General features: G+C 43.7%; 1 protein-coding gene across 1 annotated transcript in view; it reads left to right on the top strand.

Moving 5' to 3' along the window:
• Positions 1 to 11,897, top strand: part of KCNB1 (potassium voltage-gated channel subfamily B member 1) — a 265,276-nt gene extending 253,379 nt beyond the window's left edge. Inside the window, exon 2 of the mRNA XM_019509897.1 lies at positions 7,083 to 11,897. Within this exon, the coding sequence (XP_019365442.1) occupies positions 7,083 to 9,110 (2,028 nt within the window). The 3' untranslated portion in view covers positions 9,111 to 11,897. The remainder of the gene's footprint in view (positions 1 to 7,082) is intronic.
• The last annotated feature ends 7,140 nt before the right edge of the window (positions 11,898 to 19,037 follow it).

Raw genomic sequence — 19,037 nt, 5'->3', positions numbered from 1 at the left:
CCCCCCCCCCCCCCCCAAAAAAAAACAAACAAAAACATAGCAAGAAACAGTAAAACCGTATAGGGCAGAAAATGAGGGGCTTTCTTTCGGATGATGCAGTAATTTCCAATGTTGTGTGTTTTCCCTTCATGAAAATGCTTTTTGCAGAATAAAAGTGCTGAAAGAGTAAAATTCTGGATTTCCCCTAGCTTTAGCTTGGACACTTGACTGCAAGTTTTAATTCAGGATTTGAAAGCTACTCTTCCTGCAGATTTTAAAGGCCTTTTCTACTGCTTGTCCCTGTGCCTCTCCTCCCATTATTTCATATTTTGATTTGTAGGTTTCCTTCCTTCTAACTTTCTTGGCCTCACTCAACATGGCTGTAGACTTCTCTTCACCCTGGTCTTGCTTGCATCTCTTTTGGTGGCCATTTCAACTGCTGTCCTGCACTGCCTTTTTTCCTTAGATCCTAAGCATTCCCTCAGGCAGCAGGGGAGTTAGACCCGTGCTCCTTGAGCTCCTTTCTGACTCACTTAAGAAGCTGCTTTCTAAAAGACTCTAGGACCGCGTCCAAATGAGTGAGCACATGCCTATTGTGGCACCTCAAAGCAGTTTGAGATGCTGCAAGAGGCACGCTGGGAATGAGAAAATGTTCCCTGTGCTAAATATTTGCAGTGTGGACTCTAAATTTGATACTGGGAAATCCCGGTATCAAAAAATAACATGCAAGAAAAAGCAACCGGACACTGGGTCTTCCAAAGAGATGCTCTGGCACCCACTGCTCTGCCTCAGTGCGCCAAAGCAAATAGGAGCAGGGCAAAGCTGTAGCAGTGGATTGGACCCAGACTCCGTCCCCTGTAAGTAGGGATGTAGGGGTGGGGAGTTGTGGCGATGGGGGGAACAGGGGGTAGGATGAGACTGTGTGGTGATGGGGCCTGTGGGTTGCGGGGACTGCTTGGGAGGGGTGGGTTCCCTGCCTGCCCCCATGCATGGTGCACACTATCCCTCTCCCCCCCACGTTAGCAGCCAGCAGCAGCTGTCGGAGCGAGCACTCATGGCCCACTGCAGGCACAGCCCCCCGGCAGCACACAGCACCACCTCAGACCTGGGGGCTCCACGTGGCACAGGACGGTCTGCTGGCATGCACCTTCAAGCAGAACCGAGCCGCTCTTGCTGTCATCCCGGCTCCCAGCACCACATGCAGGGGCCATGCACCCTTGGGCCAGGGCAGGTCCTGCCTCTATGGAGCCGGTCTGGCCCAACACGCACAGGGCACATGGAGGCATGAGCCGGCTTGGCCTGAGGGTGCATAGCTTCTGCCAGCAGTGCAGGGAACCACAGGTGACAGGAAGAGCCAGCCTGGTTTTGCCCAAGGCCGCATGCGACCAGGCTGGGTCTGCACCGTGCACCATGTACAGCCCCTGGGGTCTGCAGTGGTGCCACACTGTTGGGGGTCTCTGCCAGGAGAGGCCATGAGTATCCTGACAGCCGCTGCTGCTGCTGCAGGGGGCTGTGCACCATGCGGGCAGGGGACCCACCCCTCCTGAGCAGTACCCCCACAACACCCCGCCACACCACATCCCCCCACATATCTCACATCCTGCGTGCCCAGTCACCAGACAGGATAGGACAGGAGCTGCAGCTGCAGGGGCAACCACCACACTGCAGCCCTGCCCTGTGCCCACACCAGCGTTGGGACATGTGGCTCTGGCCTGGGGGGGGCCTCCTGGTCCCAGGAACCACTTGGGGGGTGTGATGGGCTGTGGGGAGGGGTGGAGGTGGCAGCAGGGGTGTGTGTGAGAGACAGCGATGGGAGTCAGGGATGGGGGAGCGCTCTGGGTAGCAGCATCCACCAGAGCCAGGCTTAGAGCCCCCCCCGGCCCCACCTAGAGCAGCCTGTGCAAGGGGAGGCCGGCTTGGAAGAGAAGGGGCTTCCCAGGAACAGCATGGGGATCACTGGGGCCTGGGCACAGGCGCAGGGATCAGAACAGCAAGGGCTGGCACTGATCACAGCCACAAAGCAGTGGGTGGGTCAGCTGCAGCTGGACTCATGTCCTGGTCCTGAGATGGAGCTGCAGGCAGGGGTGGCAGGTCAGGAGTGAGGGGCACTGGTAGGGATGTGGGTTGGGAGGGAGGGGCAAGGGCAAGGGCAGGGCATTGGCATATCAGTGCTGTTCAGCACCCCACATTTTGATGAGGGAAGGAGGCAGGAGCAGCTCTGATTTTCTATGATAAAAAACCAAAAGCAAACACCAAAGTGTAATTATATTTATAATTTGTTTTATTATGATGATTGGGGCACTGGTAGGCTTCCAAATTGCTTTAAAATTATAAATATATCAATAACACATTGCCCAACTGATCTTTCTATATAGAAATCATAGAAAATTAGGGTTGGAAGGGACCTCAGGAGGTCATCTAGTCCAAACCCCCTGCTCAAAGCAGGACCACCCCCAGCTAGATCATCCCAGCCAAAGCTTTGACCAGCCGGGTCTTGAAAACTTCTAAGGATGAAGATTCTGGCCTGGCCTCTAGCTCCCCCTGACTGAAGATCCAGGAGGAGCTGAGCAGGGTCTGTTTGCCCCAAGTGGCACAATATGCCCCACACCAAAGTGCATGTTCAGGCACATGTACTGAGGCACAAATCTCTGGAACAAATTTGTGCCGCTGCTATTTGAGCTGCTGCAGATGCACATGCCTGCATGTGTGGAAATGCCCTAGGGCTGCTTCCAGACAAGTACAGAAATTTGGTTGCCTAGGGACAAGGAGCAGTGGTGCACCTTGCTTTGGCACATGGCAATTTATCTCAGAGGTAGTAGGGGAGTCTGGGCCAGCACTAGGCTGGACCCAGCAGCCTCACCTGGGGTCCTGGGGGCCTCCAAAGGCTGCAGCAGCGGCAATCCTGCCAGGCAGAGCCTGGATGGCTGCCGCAGCGTGACTCCAGGCTGCCCAGCTCAGCTTTTCAGCGGTGCACGTTGCCCATGCGTGCACTGTTCCACTTTTTTTTCCACAGGCTTTTTTGACCCCTGGAGATGTAATTTTCATCTCTTCCATCTCCTCCTCCTTCAATAAGCAAGTTGGGCAGAGGCTGATATAAGCACTGCTTGTCTGTTTTTTTCATTACTCATGGGTCTGATTTATACTGCTGATGATCTGTCTAGCACTCAATTCGTGTACCTGTTTAAATTAATTTCTAAGCTATTTGTTTCCTACTGGTAATTTGTCCCAAGTGCATTCTGCATGTCCAGTTCTCTCACGAAGTTATATTTAGCGTCTTCAGATTTTTTTTCCAAGGCATAGGTAACCTACTTCTACTCTGAAACCATATCCCAAGCACACTACATCAGCCTATGTAACACTTCCAAACATTACACAATGGGTCCTTCTTTTACTTTTGAATAAAAGGCAGGTGCGGTATGTCTGATTATGATTGGAAATAGGCATTTCCACTGTCATGCCAAGGACTGGATAGTCCTTTATGCTGATTGTGATTCAAAATGGATGATTCTTCTATAGCAGCTCAGGTTCAGCTGTTCTTTTGTTCCATTTTAGCTTTTGTCCAGGAAGACAAGAGCCTGATGAATCTTGATAGCAGTGGTTTTTGTAGTTTATGACAGGAAAATTGATATTTGATATTTGATAGATTCTTTCTACAATACATGTTGAGCAACATTGTCATGAGGAAAACTAACATGTCTGACAAGTCCAGTGATGGGGAGGGTCATATTTCATGGTTCCATTTCACTATGGCTAGGTACAGACATTACACCTATGTTGGTATGAGTGCTTGGAAACCAGGCTACACCTATAACCATACAGAAGTTCAACACACATAGACTGGTTTAAAAATGGTGGTACCCGGTCTAAGATAAACCTAGATGATGGATGTAATATCAGACTGAAGGGATTTAGGTTAGACCAGTCTGTTGAACTTCTGTACCAGATCCCCTACCAACTCAAGTTAGGTCGCAGTCTGCCAGCATCCCAAGTGCCTTTGTAGCCCCCTGCTCCCCACCCTCGCATGGAGGCATGCTGGAACTCAGCTCACGCTCTGCTGCTTCAGCTGAGTGCCTTGCTGGCCCTGACCCTGGACTTTCATAGAGCCAAGACAGTAAAGCCTCTGTCCCCAGCCCCACGTCCTGCCTATACCTGACAGCCAGGCCAGGCAGTGGAGGGGGGAAGGGGAGGCATGCAGACTCCCCCAGTCCACCGCAGTGTGCTGGCTCAGGTCTGTGGGGGCCAGGGCAGGGGCCTACATTCTTCCCCATCCTGTTCCCCACTGCCAATGACAGCTGGCTGCTGGTGGGGGGACAAGGCTGGGGAGAGGGACCACACTGGCCAGTCGGGGTGGCCAGCTGCTCAGCTAGGCTTGGCATTCTCTGGCAGCCCACTGGGAGGCCTGCAGGAGTGCCCTTCGCCGGCAGGTCCCTGCCCCCCGAACGGCAAACACCTGTTCTGTTCACTCCCAACCTAACCTAAGTCACTTAAATTACTATATACTAAAATTACTTCTGCCTCAGGCTTTTTGAATGTCTATACCTGGCCTATGTTAAAGTCCTGCCATGGGGACTTTGTGTCACATGGTATATTTAATCAATGTAGTATTTCCGTATGTTGGTCTTGATTTTATGTTGGGTTTTTTTAAAAAACAGTGTGGCAGAAAAGCAAGCATAAAGAATCAGTTTGCAGCAAAATGAATACATAAAAATATTAGTCATGTGTGTGCATCTCTATGGCATTTTCTATTTTGCCAGAAACCTAAGAAACAAGATATCTTCTCAGTCACCAACAAAACAATCCATCACTACGAGAAAGCATCTCAGATTCTCTGTCAGTTGTAGGGCTTTCTACAAATAAGTTTAAAATAAAATGCACTGAGTTTCTGAAAGCAAAAAAATGAAGGTATGCAACATTTATGTCTGTATAAAACAGATATTGGGGGGAGGAGGTGGGGAGAGGCAGCTCTGTTATAAAATACAAAGCTTATAATGAGAATAGATTAATTCAAGTCTGTACCATTTCCTGTTTTAATAGTCAGGGGTCCAGGAACAGATCAGCTTTCTTTTTCTAATTCAGCCATTTTCTCTTTCTCAATGAAATTTCTGTCCCAGGAATGAGGGTCTAATGGATGCTTTGCCTTTTGGAAGTTGGAACTGACTGCTCTAACCTTCTCATTGCTGTGTAATTTCATTTGATTTGGATTAAGAACATTTTGGAATGCTGTAATGTGGTGTAAGTCTTGGGGGGGAAATAGCATTAGCAGAGCTCATCCATGTTTCAGTCCTGAGTGGTGAGGGTACGCAACCAGGATCTAGAGTCTCTTCATCCACTGGGGGTTTCAATCTGGTTCTCTTCAAATGCCAAGTACAGCGTGCTAACCACTGTGTCACAGGTTAGGAATACGTCACATGTATTCAGCATCCCATGTTTCAAAATGGCAGAGGGGGTGCTTTAACCAAAACTCATTGAACAAACCATTCTGAAACACAGGATGCTAAACACGTGATGTTGCAGAATTTTAATTACAGTGGCTGTCCGAGAGCTGCTCTAATTAAAACACCCCCCTCCGCCAACACTCTAGAGTATGTGTATAGACACCTAGGCCACATCCAGATGTGTAGGGACATTTGGTTCTCCGGGCACAAGTAGTGGTGGCACACCTTGTGCCACCACTATTTGTCCCCAGGGAACACCCATGCCATGCATGTTTTGGTGCATGGCAAGTTGCCCTGGGTGGGGTAGGGGAGACTGGGGCCAGCACTGTGCCTCCCAGGGCTGCACTGCAGCAATTCTGCCACATGGAGCCTGGCTGGCAGCAGAGTGTGGCTCCAGGTGGCCCAGCTCCACTTTTCAACAGCACGCACTGGCTGAGCGTACGTTGCTCCAGTTTTTTTTTTCCTGCAGGTTTTTTTGATGGATATCCAGGGGTCAAAAAACCCCACAGAAAAAAAACTTGCGTAGACACACTTGGGAATCATGCCCTTGCACCATGGAGAACACGGGACTGTGTGGTATAAGGTGCTGCCAGCATGTTCGCAGCACCACGTACTGCACAACCATGCTCATCTGTTCAAGTTCCTGGAGTCTCTTAGATATATCAGCTTCTTAAGTGTTAGGTAGGTTAGGCATGACTCACAACTGCATGAGATTATCCTGCAGTGGATGAAAGTAACAGAGACCAGTAAGGAGGGGAAGTTTCTGTCCCACTGGGAACAAGGGTCCAGGCTAAACCCAGGGCCTGCACTGTTCGAGAACAGCATCCATCTCAGTGAGCTCCACACTCTCTACCTGTTTCTCTTTTGTCCTTCCAGTGCAATGTATCAATCTGCTTCTCTTGGCTGCTCATTGGCCCCACTTCGAAAGGAAAGGTGGAGGGCCTGGGTGATCCTGACTTGCGGTGTTCTGGTTAGAGCAGTGCGACTGGAAGTTAATAAGCAGTACTGTAGTGTAACTTGGGGTTGGTGAGCCTGACATCAGCCCTGGACAGTCACTTACAGGGGGCACCAGAATGGTGGATCCCCAGGGAGTCAGTGGTACTATACCAACAGCCCTGCACCCCAGCTGTAGCACCAGCAGCAACAGCTGGGGCCAGGCAGACCGCTCTGTGTCAGTAGCAGCTGGCAACTGAGTCCCTGGAGCAGGTACGACCCGCACCCCCCACACACAACCCCTTCTCTCTAGTGTTCAGGACCTTTTCCCCCTCCCCTTTGCCCCCAGCCACCACCAGGATTTTGTTGAGGGTGCAAAACCTGCCAATTTTGCTTCTATTAACAAGACCCAGGTTCAAACTCCCTAAAAAACTGGGAGGGTGCTGCTGTTCATGGCTTCTTGTCCAGCTATAAGTTTATGACTTATGGCTTGGAATGCATTTTAACTTGGGTTGTAGACATAGTACACCTTAAACCAGTGCATGGTCCTCTTCAGAATGTCCTCCTACTGCATTGAAAGGTGTTAAACTTGCATAACTAAAAGCAAAATCAGGCTTGAAATGTTTCAGTGATAACATCCAATAATATGTAACTGATGATGATAAAAGCAGAGCATATATCATACGTTGAACTAACTAGTTTCTCTCTCTCTCTCTCTCTCTCTCTCTCTCGCAGATTTTGGCAATCATTTCCATCATGTTCATTGTATTATCTACAATTGCCTTGTCACTTAACACACTTCCTGAACTACAAGGCGTGGATGAATTTGGACAAACCACAGATAATCCTCAGCTTGCCCATGTGGAGGCAGTATGCATTGCATGGTTTACAATGGAATACCTCTTGCGGTTCCTATCCTCGCCTAAGAAATGGAAGTTTTTCAAAGGCCCACTGAACGCTATTGATTTGCTAGCTATTTTACCCTACTACGTCACTATCTTCCTTACAGAATCAAACAAAAGTGTACTTCAGTTCCAAAATGTACGACGGGTGGTTCAGATATTTCGGATCATGAGGATACTCCGAATTCTAAAGCTTGCCAGGCACTCGACTGGTTTACAATCCTTAGGATTTACACTGAGGAGGAGCTATAATGAGCTTGGATTACTCATCTTGTTTTTGGCCATGGGCATTATGATCTTTTCCAGCTTAGTGTTTTTTGCAGAAAAAGACGAAGATGATACAAAATTCAAAAGCATCCCAGCTTCCTTCTGGTGGGCAACTATCACCATGACAACAGTAGGCTATGGAGACATCTACCCCAAAACTCTTTTAGGTAAAATAGTAGGAGGGTTGTGCTGCATTGCTGGAGTACTAGTGATTGCTCTTCCAATCCCAATCATTGTCAATAACTTCTCTGAGTTCTACAAAGAGCAGAAGAGGCAGGAGAAAGCTATCAAGCGCAGAGAAGCACTCGAAAGAGCAAAAAGAAATGGCAGCATTGTCTCCATGAATATGAAGGATGCTTTTGCCCGCAGTATAGAACTGATGGACATTGTGGTAGAAAAGAACGGTGAAGGTGTAAGCAAAAAGGATAAAGTTCAGGACAATCACTTATCTCCCAACAAGTGGAAATGGACCAAGAGAACTCTCTCAGAAACTAGCTCTAGTAAATCTTTTGAAACAAAGGAACAGGGATCTCCAGAAAAAGCTCGGTCCTCTTCTAGTCCCCAGCATCTGAATGTCCAGCAGTTGGAGGACATGTACAATAAAATGGCAAAGGCTCAATCACAGCCAAATCTCAACACTAAAGAGTCAGGTCAGCCTGGAAAGCCAAAGGAAGAGCTAGAAATGGAAACTGTTCCTGGCCCTACGGTCCCTCTGCTGACAACCCGTGCAGATGGGATCATTGACATGAGGAGCATGTCAAGTATTGACAGTTTTATAAGCTGTGCTGCAGAATTTCCTGATTCTGGGAGGTTCTCCCACAGCCCACTTGCTACACTTCCCTGCAAAGGTGGTGTTAATCCAATTCAGGAGCAAGTCAGGCCGGAGGTGAGTGGGGCCAGGTTTATAGAGACAAATCCCAATGCTGAAGGCAGCCACCACTCTTCTTTTTTCATAGAAAGTCCTAAAGGGTCCATCCAAGCCAGTAATCCTTTAAAATTAAGATCTCTGAAAGTCAACTTTATGGAAGAGGACACCAGCACATTAGTACCAGCATCAAATGTACTGAGAATATACCCAGATCCTTTCAAGAACAGGGGAGTTGCTGCTGCAGATAGCTCCTTACTCTCTGATCGATCATTAGTGAGTCCAGAAACCTCCATCTATACTACTGCAAGTGCTAGAACACCCCCAAAGTCTCCAGAGAAGCAGACAGCAATAGCTTTCAACTTCCACGATGCCAGCATACATAAATACATAGATGCTGACACTGATGACGAAGGTCAGTTGCTTTATGACTCAAGCCCTCCCAAAGGCCTCCCAGGAAACATAAGCCCCAAGTACAGTGTTACAAACAGTGGTTATCTAAAGCAAAAGGATAACATTTATAGAACAGAGAAGAACCATCTAGGGGCTGCTGCTTTACCCACCTCGCCTAAGTTGATAGGGCAAAACTGCATTTACTCCATGGAAGGTATTACTGGAAAAAGCCAGGGCAATCAGGAGACTGTCAGACTAGAAAATCACATTTCACCAGAGGTCCATGTATTACCTGGTGGTGGAGGACACACTAACATACGTGATCAAAGCATCTGATGTGTGCTCCCCAAAAAAACTTGTTGAAAGTTAAAAGGAATGTCTTTACACTCAACACAAAAAAGAGCTTCTGCATGGCATGAACTTTGACTGAAACAAGCCACCTGTTTCTAAAAGTCTAGGAGGAGGTCCAGTGTGGGTTTGTGAAAATGTCCTTCTCTGGAACAGCTATACTAACATTGCCCAAACTCATGCTACCAATGTCAGTCAAAATAAGGACTACAAATCTTGATTACACATCAGTCTCCTTTCATGTCCTCCATTGAAGCCAGTGTGACCAAATATACATCCAATCCCCTTGTACGATGGATCTCCTTTTGGAAATGTTGACATCTGATTTGCATTGCTTCTGTAAAGGGGGCCAAAGCAGCCAGATTTGAACTCTGGAACAAATTACTGGGGTCAGTATAAAGTTAGCAGAAATGCAACACTTGCTGCTTCAGCGCAGCTGTTCCAAATATTCCCTTCCACAGCTTCCTCTCTGATGGATACTATGCCTAAAGGTAACAGGGAACACTCTCACTATGGGGAAAATCAAACCATTTAAAACAATGGTGGTCTAGAGAATTAAATTATTAAAATGCTCTCTGTGTGTTTATACAAGATAATAGTACAAGATACTGTAGGACCTGAAGTTTTATTTTGAAATATCAGCAGGGTGAGTTGCACCACTTGTATCTAATTTAAAACACCCCCCATTGGAACATAGTGAAACCCGTGGCTAAAACCAGTACTTACTTTAGGGCTATAATATGGCCCTAGAATAAACAACAGCCCACGCTGGGAGAGTGTGAAGGAGCCATGCAGAAGGAGAAATCTCCAGAGGCATTTTGGTTGACTCTGCCAGAGTTCCTCCACGGTGCTGGGGGACAGTACACTTACGTGAGAGCTCAGCCCTTTTATTGGGTGTAGCATGCTCTTGCTTACTGTTCCACTACCCCACGTCGGCTGTCCTGTGCGGAAGGGTGGGGCCTGAGCCCCTGCCTTGTTTGGAGAGTCCAAGCATAGTGACAGCCTTAGGTTGTACAGTGCTTGTGTTGTGGCCAGCCCCTGGACAGGAGGGCAAGGAACGGCAGGGATGGCTCCTTGGGCTCCTCCCACTGCCATTTGCACTCTCATGCAAGGGTCATCTTGGAGAGTCAGAGAGGAGCTGGTCAGTCGGAAGCGTTTTGCACTCAAGCCGTGTGAAATGAAAAGATATGCAAGTGTTAAACAAATATGCAAAAAGAGGGATTGCTGAATTCTGAACCACTGGCCTAGTTGTGCTCTCACTTGTAATGATGCAAATCAGCAGCGACTCCTCAGAAACCAAATGGAGTTATGCACACGCAGAATGGAAGCAAGTCAGAGAAGAATCAGGTCCAGAATTTTAATATCATTCAATCAGTTTTTTAGAACTGACCATTTTAAACAAAAACACAACTAGCAGCCACCAGCCTAGGTTTTGGGGTTTTTTTAAAAAATATTGTCCTTCGAATACAAGTTGCATCAAATTGTGTAGGAAATTAATTTTTGTTTGGTTTTTAATATTTAAAAGTAAAAGCACTTTATGTTGACTTTTTTTTCCTTCACAAAGGTGGAACAACAAAACAGAGTGCATATATATAGAGAGAGAGAGAAAGAATCTAGCACTTTAAACAAGCACTATCTTAATTTGTGCCTCCTGTCATGAATGTGCTTTGTTACACGTCTGTAACAAACCACAATCCGTCTTGTGATAACTGTGATGGTAACCATTTTATGTTGCGTCTGTTTTACTGTACAAGTAAACTGTAAATAACTTAGTCAATAAGCGTTTCGTACATATTTATGAGTACCTGCTGGGCTGTGTAACTACTTGCATGCAACAGGTCTTGGTACGTAAACATAAAGTGTAACTTTTTATAAAGAATACATTGTGTGTTGGAGGAAGCCCATGAACCACCCGTGTCTGGTGCATTCTGTTCCTTTCTCTTGTGAAATAGCTGTTGATTAGTCCTGAACGTAACGAATGGTCTGTCCATCCAAGCTGTACGACACTTCTGTCTGTGATCAGTAAGAGTGAGTGCAGCACGTACAGACAAAAGCAATAAGCACATGTATGTTTTAAGGAATCATTATGGGTTGTAAGTATAGTTTTTCAGATCTCTCCTTGGCACAATACTGTACACATGCAGGGATCCATATGTGCTGCAGTTATCTTGATAATTCCCCTAGGGAATTGGGGTACTTTCTTTTACTTGCTTGTACCTGTTAATTTCCTTGAGTAAGGAGTAAAAACCGAGTAATAATTGCAAGAATTTGCCCGGTCACCGGAGAGCAGACCTCATTCCATGCAAAGAGTTACACAGGTGGTACTCAAGCTAAATAAAAAGTACCTGTACTCACAAAAGCATCTTCAGAGAACCTAGACAGGGCCAATTCCTGAGGGTCCTTAGCTTTTGTTCTGTCCTTACTCAGTCAAAACACCCATTAATTTGAACAGGAATTTTGCCTGATTAAGGATTTCAGGCTATGGCCTGTAGTAAATACAAGTGTACTTAGGGGAACTATTGCATTGCTGAGATACTTGTTAAGATTGAGTAATTATTAGAAAGTAAAGTTAAAGTGACTTTCCAGCAGATAAGCTTTAAATATTCATTTATTCTATGGGCTCTTAGACCATAGAGTGGTAATGAGAAATTTTAAAGAGAACAGTCTTAACATAATCTCTATGTTTCAGTAATCAATCAGTCATGTCTGCCATCAGCACAAATGTAAAAAAATAAATTTAAAAAATTTAAAAAATCAGGGAAAAATAACTTTTTTTGATAAAGTAAATAATAGTGATTTCCAGTTTAAATATTTTTAGAGCTGATGCTTTCGTGTGGAAAAAGTCATATTTTACATATCAGGAAAGTGGACGTTTAAATATAGCCATATAGTGTAGTATTTTCCAGACCTTCATTCAAATTGATATACCAGTATTTGGTTTATAGATGGCACTGACAAAAATGTACAGATCAATAATTACATCATTTTTTTACCAATAATCAACTGGTGCAACTCTCCTTGTAACCAAAGGCCCTCTCTCTGCCTTGTGTGATCAATACGACACACACCTTATATCATCAGTTTAGTCTTACCTTTAAAGTAGCATTTTATGGAGTCACTTTTGAAAGCCAAGTTCAAAAGTATCACTAAAAAAATCTACCTTTTAAGTCTTAATAGCCAAAGTCCTATAGATTTCTTATAGAAAGAGATTATTTTAAAGTTAAGCATATAATATGCTTAAAGAGCATTTCTTTCTTATGTGTGTGTGAAGATGTAGCTCAGATTTGTGCCCAGTTTAAAAATATACATAATTATTTTAGTGAAATAAAGTTGGAATAAGAAGTACCCATATATGTGCCCATAGCACATATATATATTATGTAAGCACTGGGAAATCTACTCTCAAATGAAAAGCTAAGCTAGAGTAAGTCTGTACTCATTACAAAAGAAAGGGCAGTGCTTTGAAAAAAAATGTTTTAAACTAACCAAATCCTATAGGTATTTAAAGGACAGTTTCTTTTTGCAATTCATTTGCTACACATTTCCCTGACATTATAAAACTGGGCGACGGGATGGGACAGGATGGGAATATGTGGTATCTCTTGCATCAGACTAAAGTCTGCAGTTCAGCCACTAACATCGAGCGTCCTGTACTGTGTACCATGTGTCAAGCAAGCTGAGAGAGGGCTGTCTACTGCTGCAGAGGACATTATATCTGAAAGACCATGTATGCGTGATGTCTGGAGTTCTTGCTTGTAACTCAATCAATCTAATTTTTTTTCCTTTCAATATAAATATATAAATATATATTTATGTGCGGAAAGAATGGGTGCAGTTTTTTAAATGAGGAGGCAAAGATCCTTTGACTTTTAGCTTTGTACAAAAGAAAACAGAAGTAACTTATTGTAGTAGATTTCTCAGTGCCTTTTCCAAGACAACTTCACCTAAGCACACTTAAGGAAAAAGAAAAACAGTCTCTCCTGTGAAACCCACATTTGATGAGAGGTTCAAGAATCTATAATGTAGAAGAAGAAAAAAGAAAACCACTGGAACGCACATTCCCTTTCTGAACATGCTGTGTGTCAAAGGCCAGGGGAATATTAGTCTGTGCACGTCACGCAGAAACAAATCCAATGGGGTTGGTTTCTTTGGCAACTATGGCTGTGATAAACTGTAGCCTTTTCTTCCCTTGCAGCTAATAAGAAAAACATTTCTAAGGAAAACAGTATTCTCTTCTGTAAAATTGTAATGTATTGTTAATATTTGTACCTATTGTATATTTATGTCTTCACAGAATTATGACTGGTACAGTTTATAGTAAATAACAGGGGTATTTAAAACTCATTACAAAAGACAAGGTTTCTAAAGCCAGGTTCTCTCTCTGTTGATAAATTCCACATAAATGTTATCTACGATAGTTTTGAACACCTCATTTTAAGCAAACAGTAGATTTACTAAGTAAGGTAATGCAACAATGGAAACTGTATGGCATTTATGTTGTACTGCATAGCTCAGACAGTCAGCAAAATGGGGAGTTTGAGCTTCCCAGACTACTCCAAGATTAGTTAAAATGAGATATTTATTTAAGAAAAGCTCTCAGATTTTAATCAATCATTAAGCTTATGGTAACCAAAAGGGACAAAGCATTATCTTAGATTGCTTTAGAATCACCCAGTCGGGGAGAATATGGCTTTAAATAGTTCTTGATTAAAGTACAGATGTTCTAGTTACCTCTGTACCTTCTGTTTGCCATTGTGTTGGCTCTATAAGTATCTGATGTATTGGAAAGTCATGTGACTTTCATGCATTCCAGAGTAGTCTATTTTTCTGTTCAGATTCAAAAAATTATATATATGAAATATAAATATATATCTGTATTTTTAGCAAATTTATAATAGGGCAATCAAGTCAAATTTCTTCTTTTTGTATTACAGAATAATATATTAGAGGTTTTATGGTTGTCCACTTAACATAGCTGATTTCCTGACCTCTCTTTTTTTTTTGTTATGTTTCTGTTCTGAAAAACACCTGCAACATCCCTCCTGGAAGTGCGTCCACCAAAAGTCATAGAGTCTGTCTGATGTTGTCACATTTTTGTATTCTTCTCTTTGTGATACTCAAAAATGACAAGGGACTGACTGGCTATGGGAACTAAGATGTTTCTTCTTAGAAAAAGAGAGGCTGGGTAGAGGTTGATCTCAGCTCCACCGGTGTAAATTTAGAGGAATTCTGTCAACTTCAACTCTTAAGTGCAGCCTTTGGCTTCAATGGAGTTTTTCCAGATTTACGCTAATTGAACTAGGTGAGATCAGAATCTTGCCCAGTATGTTGAAGGAACTAAATCTGGCAACTTCATTGTCATAAAAATTACTAATGGAGTCAACCGCAAAAGTTTGAGAGAGGGAGTGGAGCAAACATCATAACCAAAACTTCAGGCTCTAGTCCAAGGCAAAGACCTGATGATGCATTCTTTATTCAAGTGAAGTTCCCAGTGAAGCCTGAAGCCCAAATGGGAGTTTTGCCTGTGTAAAGACTGAAGGGTCAAGCAATTCTTCTGTATTTTGGTATTTCTACATTCAGTCCTAGGCAAATCCAGGAAAGGGGGGAAAATTGGGGGAATTAAATCCTGAATTTACAAATTTCAGAAAGGTATTGGATTTGAATTCCATAAGGGCAAAGGTTCATCAGTGTACTTAGTTCTTCATGATCATTTTGCTGCTGTCTAATTATAATGAAATCGAAATACATGAGATAAATGCATGCCCTTGATATATACCATCTCATGGCCTTTGAAGCTAATGGGGAGTTTTGCTGGCTAAGAACTGCACATTGAGTTTTAAAATTTGGCCCTAAATTTATATACAAGTATTTCCTTTTCAGTTAGTTCTAATATTTAAAAAATGAGGTGACTATTTGTGCATTGGCAATTTCTTCCCAGAGATGAAAGTCTGGCACAGTTCCCATCTGTTAGCCCAACTCCACATTTATATAGCGATAGTCTCTTTGAAGAATTTTCCTATATGCCTGCAGCCCTACAGAGCCAACCTGAACCAAGACTTACTATGAAGTATATACATGTTAAAGTGTATGATAATCAGCAGTCACAGTATGAGCAGTCTTGCAATATAGCCAGCAAACATTAGTTTGCATGCAGTTATGCGTTATTAAGATCCATCAACCACATGAGGCCATGAAAACAAATGAAAGAATGGGCATGTCTTGTTTCTGAAAGGCAGCTGCACCTACAGCCAGCCAATTCAGATGTCACTGGACATCTGATATCAAAAACCATACAAGGTACTGTCAAAAGGCCCCTTCCACACCTTTACAATATTTGGTTCCTCAACATGTTGGGCAGGTCCAGACAAGCGTGCATGTGTGACGTGCAGGACGCAGACCCATCTGCAGTGCCGCACACCACATGTACCACATGTGCAGGCATTCCTCCTGCTCCTAATTTGCAGTGCAGGGGCAGTTTTTGACACCGGGAGATCACAGTGTCAAAAAACCCATACCTGAAAAAACCAGAGTGGCACATGTGGTGGCAGCATGCACCACCCAAAACTAGAGCCTGCCTGGGCAGAGCCACACTTCAGCTGCCAGCCAGGCTCCCTACTGCCAGATCATTGCCGCTGGAGCCCTGGGAGGCCCCCAGGACCCCAGATGAGGCTGCTGGGGCCAGCCCAGGTGCTGGCCCCAGCCTCCCTTACCCTACCCAGGGCAACTTGCCATGTGCCAGGGACATTCCCCAACACACATTGTGCTGCTGCTACTTGTCCCCCAGGAAAAGCACATGCACACTCATCTGGACACACCCATTATAGGCAAAACTCATCACTGATGTAAGCTGCACCTGTTTATCCCAATGTTACATTTGACCTCTCCCACATTAAGAAATAAAACTTCCAAATGCCAACTCTCTTATTAAAGAAGAGATATTTGTTTTCCAGTATGTATGATATTGCCATATGCATATGATTTATGCCCTTAAAGAAATGTTACTTTTCTGCAAGGCAAAGGAAACCTGCTGAAAACTAAAAGTTCATATTCAAGATGCATATCCCCTTTGTTGCTGGTGTTACCTAAGCCACCAATAAGTGTCCTTTGACACCAATGGTAGGGTGCCACAACTGTTCATAACTGTAAATACTCAGAATTTTGCTTTGCTTGATTCTGGCTTCGTCGCACATTAGTCTTCAGCTTAAAAATGAAAACTTGTCATTTTTGTTTTTAAATAGAAGTTAATACTTTTGATGTTCTGTAGGTCTGAGCAAAGATTAACATTCAAAATGCAAAAGGGACCCTTAAAATATTACAGCTATGCTACACTTACAAGACGACAAAATTCTATTTGGACTCAAAGCAAAGGCCCACCGCTATGAGATCTTTTTGAGATGCCAGTTAGCCAAATTCACTTTACAATCCAAACTCTTTGGTGATGTAAAGTAGTAAAGGTCCATTGAAGTCAATGTACGCATACCTATTTACATCCCTGCAGAATTTGGCCTTATATTTTTAAAAGCTAAAGGCTTTATGTAATCTCAGGGACAGAAGACACCTGTCCATGCATCTGCTTGAAAACCAGAGGGGTGGGGGAAAGGAAAAGCAGTAGTAATCAGATGAAAGCATGTGAATGGAGGTAACACTCCACGAAAGGGAATGACAGTCATTTCATTAAGATGTGTTTATTTATAATCAGTCCACATCATTTCTATCTAAGTAAGCTAGATCAAAAACCTAGGGTAGAATACCAGCCCTAATAATATCCATGGGGAAACTCACATTGAACTCAGGGGGATCAGAAGTCTACCCCTCATTTTTTAAACTTACCGGAACCTTGAAAAAAGACAATGGATTTGTCAAAGCACCTACGCACAGATATTTTAAACGATTATGTTTGACTGTGCCACACTGCCACACCTTTTAGCCTCCTTGATAATTTGCAATTAAGACTATTTCAGGACACATCAGTTCTGATCTGTACTCAGTATTTCATGGTCATTGTGCAGTATTTCAATTAAGATCTGTCCCCAGTCACATCATTTAGTTCTTAAGTCCTTTTATTTCTGTTTCTGAAATATTAACTTCACTTCCCCTCATTTGACCAATGACTTTTTTTTTTGTAATCACACTCCTGCTGGCTTGAGGCACAGGTATAGGGCACTTTTGAGCCCTTTGTGATGGTTGGTGCACATAGTTCTTTTCACAATGAAACATTCCCCACTGGTTTGTTTTGGGGGCAGAGTCTCCATGTTACTTTGAATTTTGAAGCCATGACACCTGAATTTGAAAGGCTGGCCACAGCTTCTAAACCACCCACATCTCTCTCTCTTTTTGTGTTTTAATGTTATTCTATTAGTTTAGCACTTTGAGTAGATTTTGAGTCACTGCACCAAACTTTAACATGGAAGAGTCCTGCTTTTTAAATCAATCCAGTGAAGCAGTTCATAAATGGGGAGAAAAACCTAAAGATGCATTACTATGTATGTCCTCAAGGACGTACCAGCATGTCAGAACAAACTTGTGACCATTTAGGGAAATCACATATCTGTCACTAAGCTGCACATCACAGCAACTAGGAACTTCACGGAGCCCATGGTAATAGCACGTACATCCTCCTACTTGGAAAGCACAGGCTCTGTCACCCTCTGTTAGCTATTAACAGGCAGGGCCTATGACCCACAAATAGTTCTGATTGATTGTATGCTTCAGAGGACAGACATGGGCCTACATGCTAGCCAGCATGGTAGGCCATGTCTACACTGCAAAATTATTATGCGTGGCAGCAGCGTGTTCAAACATGCCATGCGGCTTCACACAGGCTGCCTCCAGAAGCACGTAGCCATGTTCAAGCAATGCTGAAGGCTGATTAATCAGCCTGTGGGTGGGCTAATGGGTATTGTCATTCAACCCACTCATTGCAATGGGCAAACATGGCTACATTGCTTCTGTCGGTTTAGGAGGCACCCTGCTCAGACCAGCACAGGGCATTTTAGGGCATCATTGCCCGGCATGGAAAGCTTTCAGTCTAAATGTGGCCTTGGAGAAATAAAAGCAACACAAGGCAAGAAAAAAGTGTGAAATGTAATAGCAAAGAAAAAACTAGAACTATGTCCTGTGGCTCTCCAGGCTGCCTTGGATGGGATTATTAATGTGTCTGGAAAATGACGTTATTGTGAACCCAGATTGAAAAAAGGCAGAAAATGCAAGACCTCTTTCTCACCTGCCTTGTACCTTTTTGGATTTTTTTCTATGTGTGCAAAGCACAGGACATGGTGAATCTGGCCTAACATTATTACATACGCACACATGCACACGCTCGCTGAAAGGATATGAATATCCTCCTGGCCTGGCTGGTTCTACACAGCCTAAGCTCTCCATTCGATCAGATTTTGTGAAAGTAAAGAGCAGTGCATCAGAAAATGTTTTCTCACCATTTGAGCACTTACCAACACCCTAATGTTTTGGGGCAATTGTAATTCCATTAGTCATCTAGTAGTGTACTTAGTCTTACATTTTTTGTAACTTTAATTTAGTCCTTGTTGAAGTTTATTGATCTCTCCAGTTGTTTCCATAAAAAATAATTTAAAAACAAATTTAAAAAAAAAAATCAATGTCTTTATATGCATGTAGTGGTATGAAACTGTGATCAATGTGTGACATTCAGAAACTGTACTGTCTTGTAAAATATGTCCAAATGTCTAAGGATTTTAAAGCAATGGTCCCTTACTACAGACTGCGGAAATAAATAAAAAGCTATGAATAAAACTGAGACTTGACTTGGTTGGTTTCATTGTACTGAGCTGTGTAATTCTGAAATAACTAATTGATTGGCACTGAGTTTTGTTCAATGTCATAGCAATTGATAGTAGGTTTTAGGCACACACTGTATTCCCATATCTAGGATATGGGGCA

This window comes from Gavialis gangeticus, unplaced genomic scaffold (assembly GCF_001723915.1).
Source record: "Gavialis gangeticus isolate Ggan-Ray unplaced genomic scaffold, GavGan_comp1, whole genome shotgun sequence".
NCBI classification, from domain to species: domain Eukaryota; kingdom Metazoa; phylum Chordata; order Crocodylia; family Gavialidae; genus Gavialis; species Gavialis gangeticus.
The sequence above is the reverse complement of the archived record's forward strand: the minus strand, read 5'-3'. Positions and strand labels throughout refer to the sequence as shown.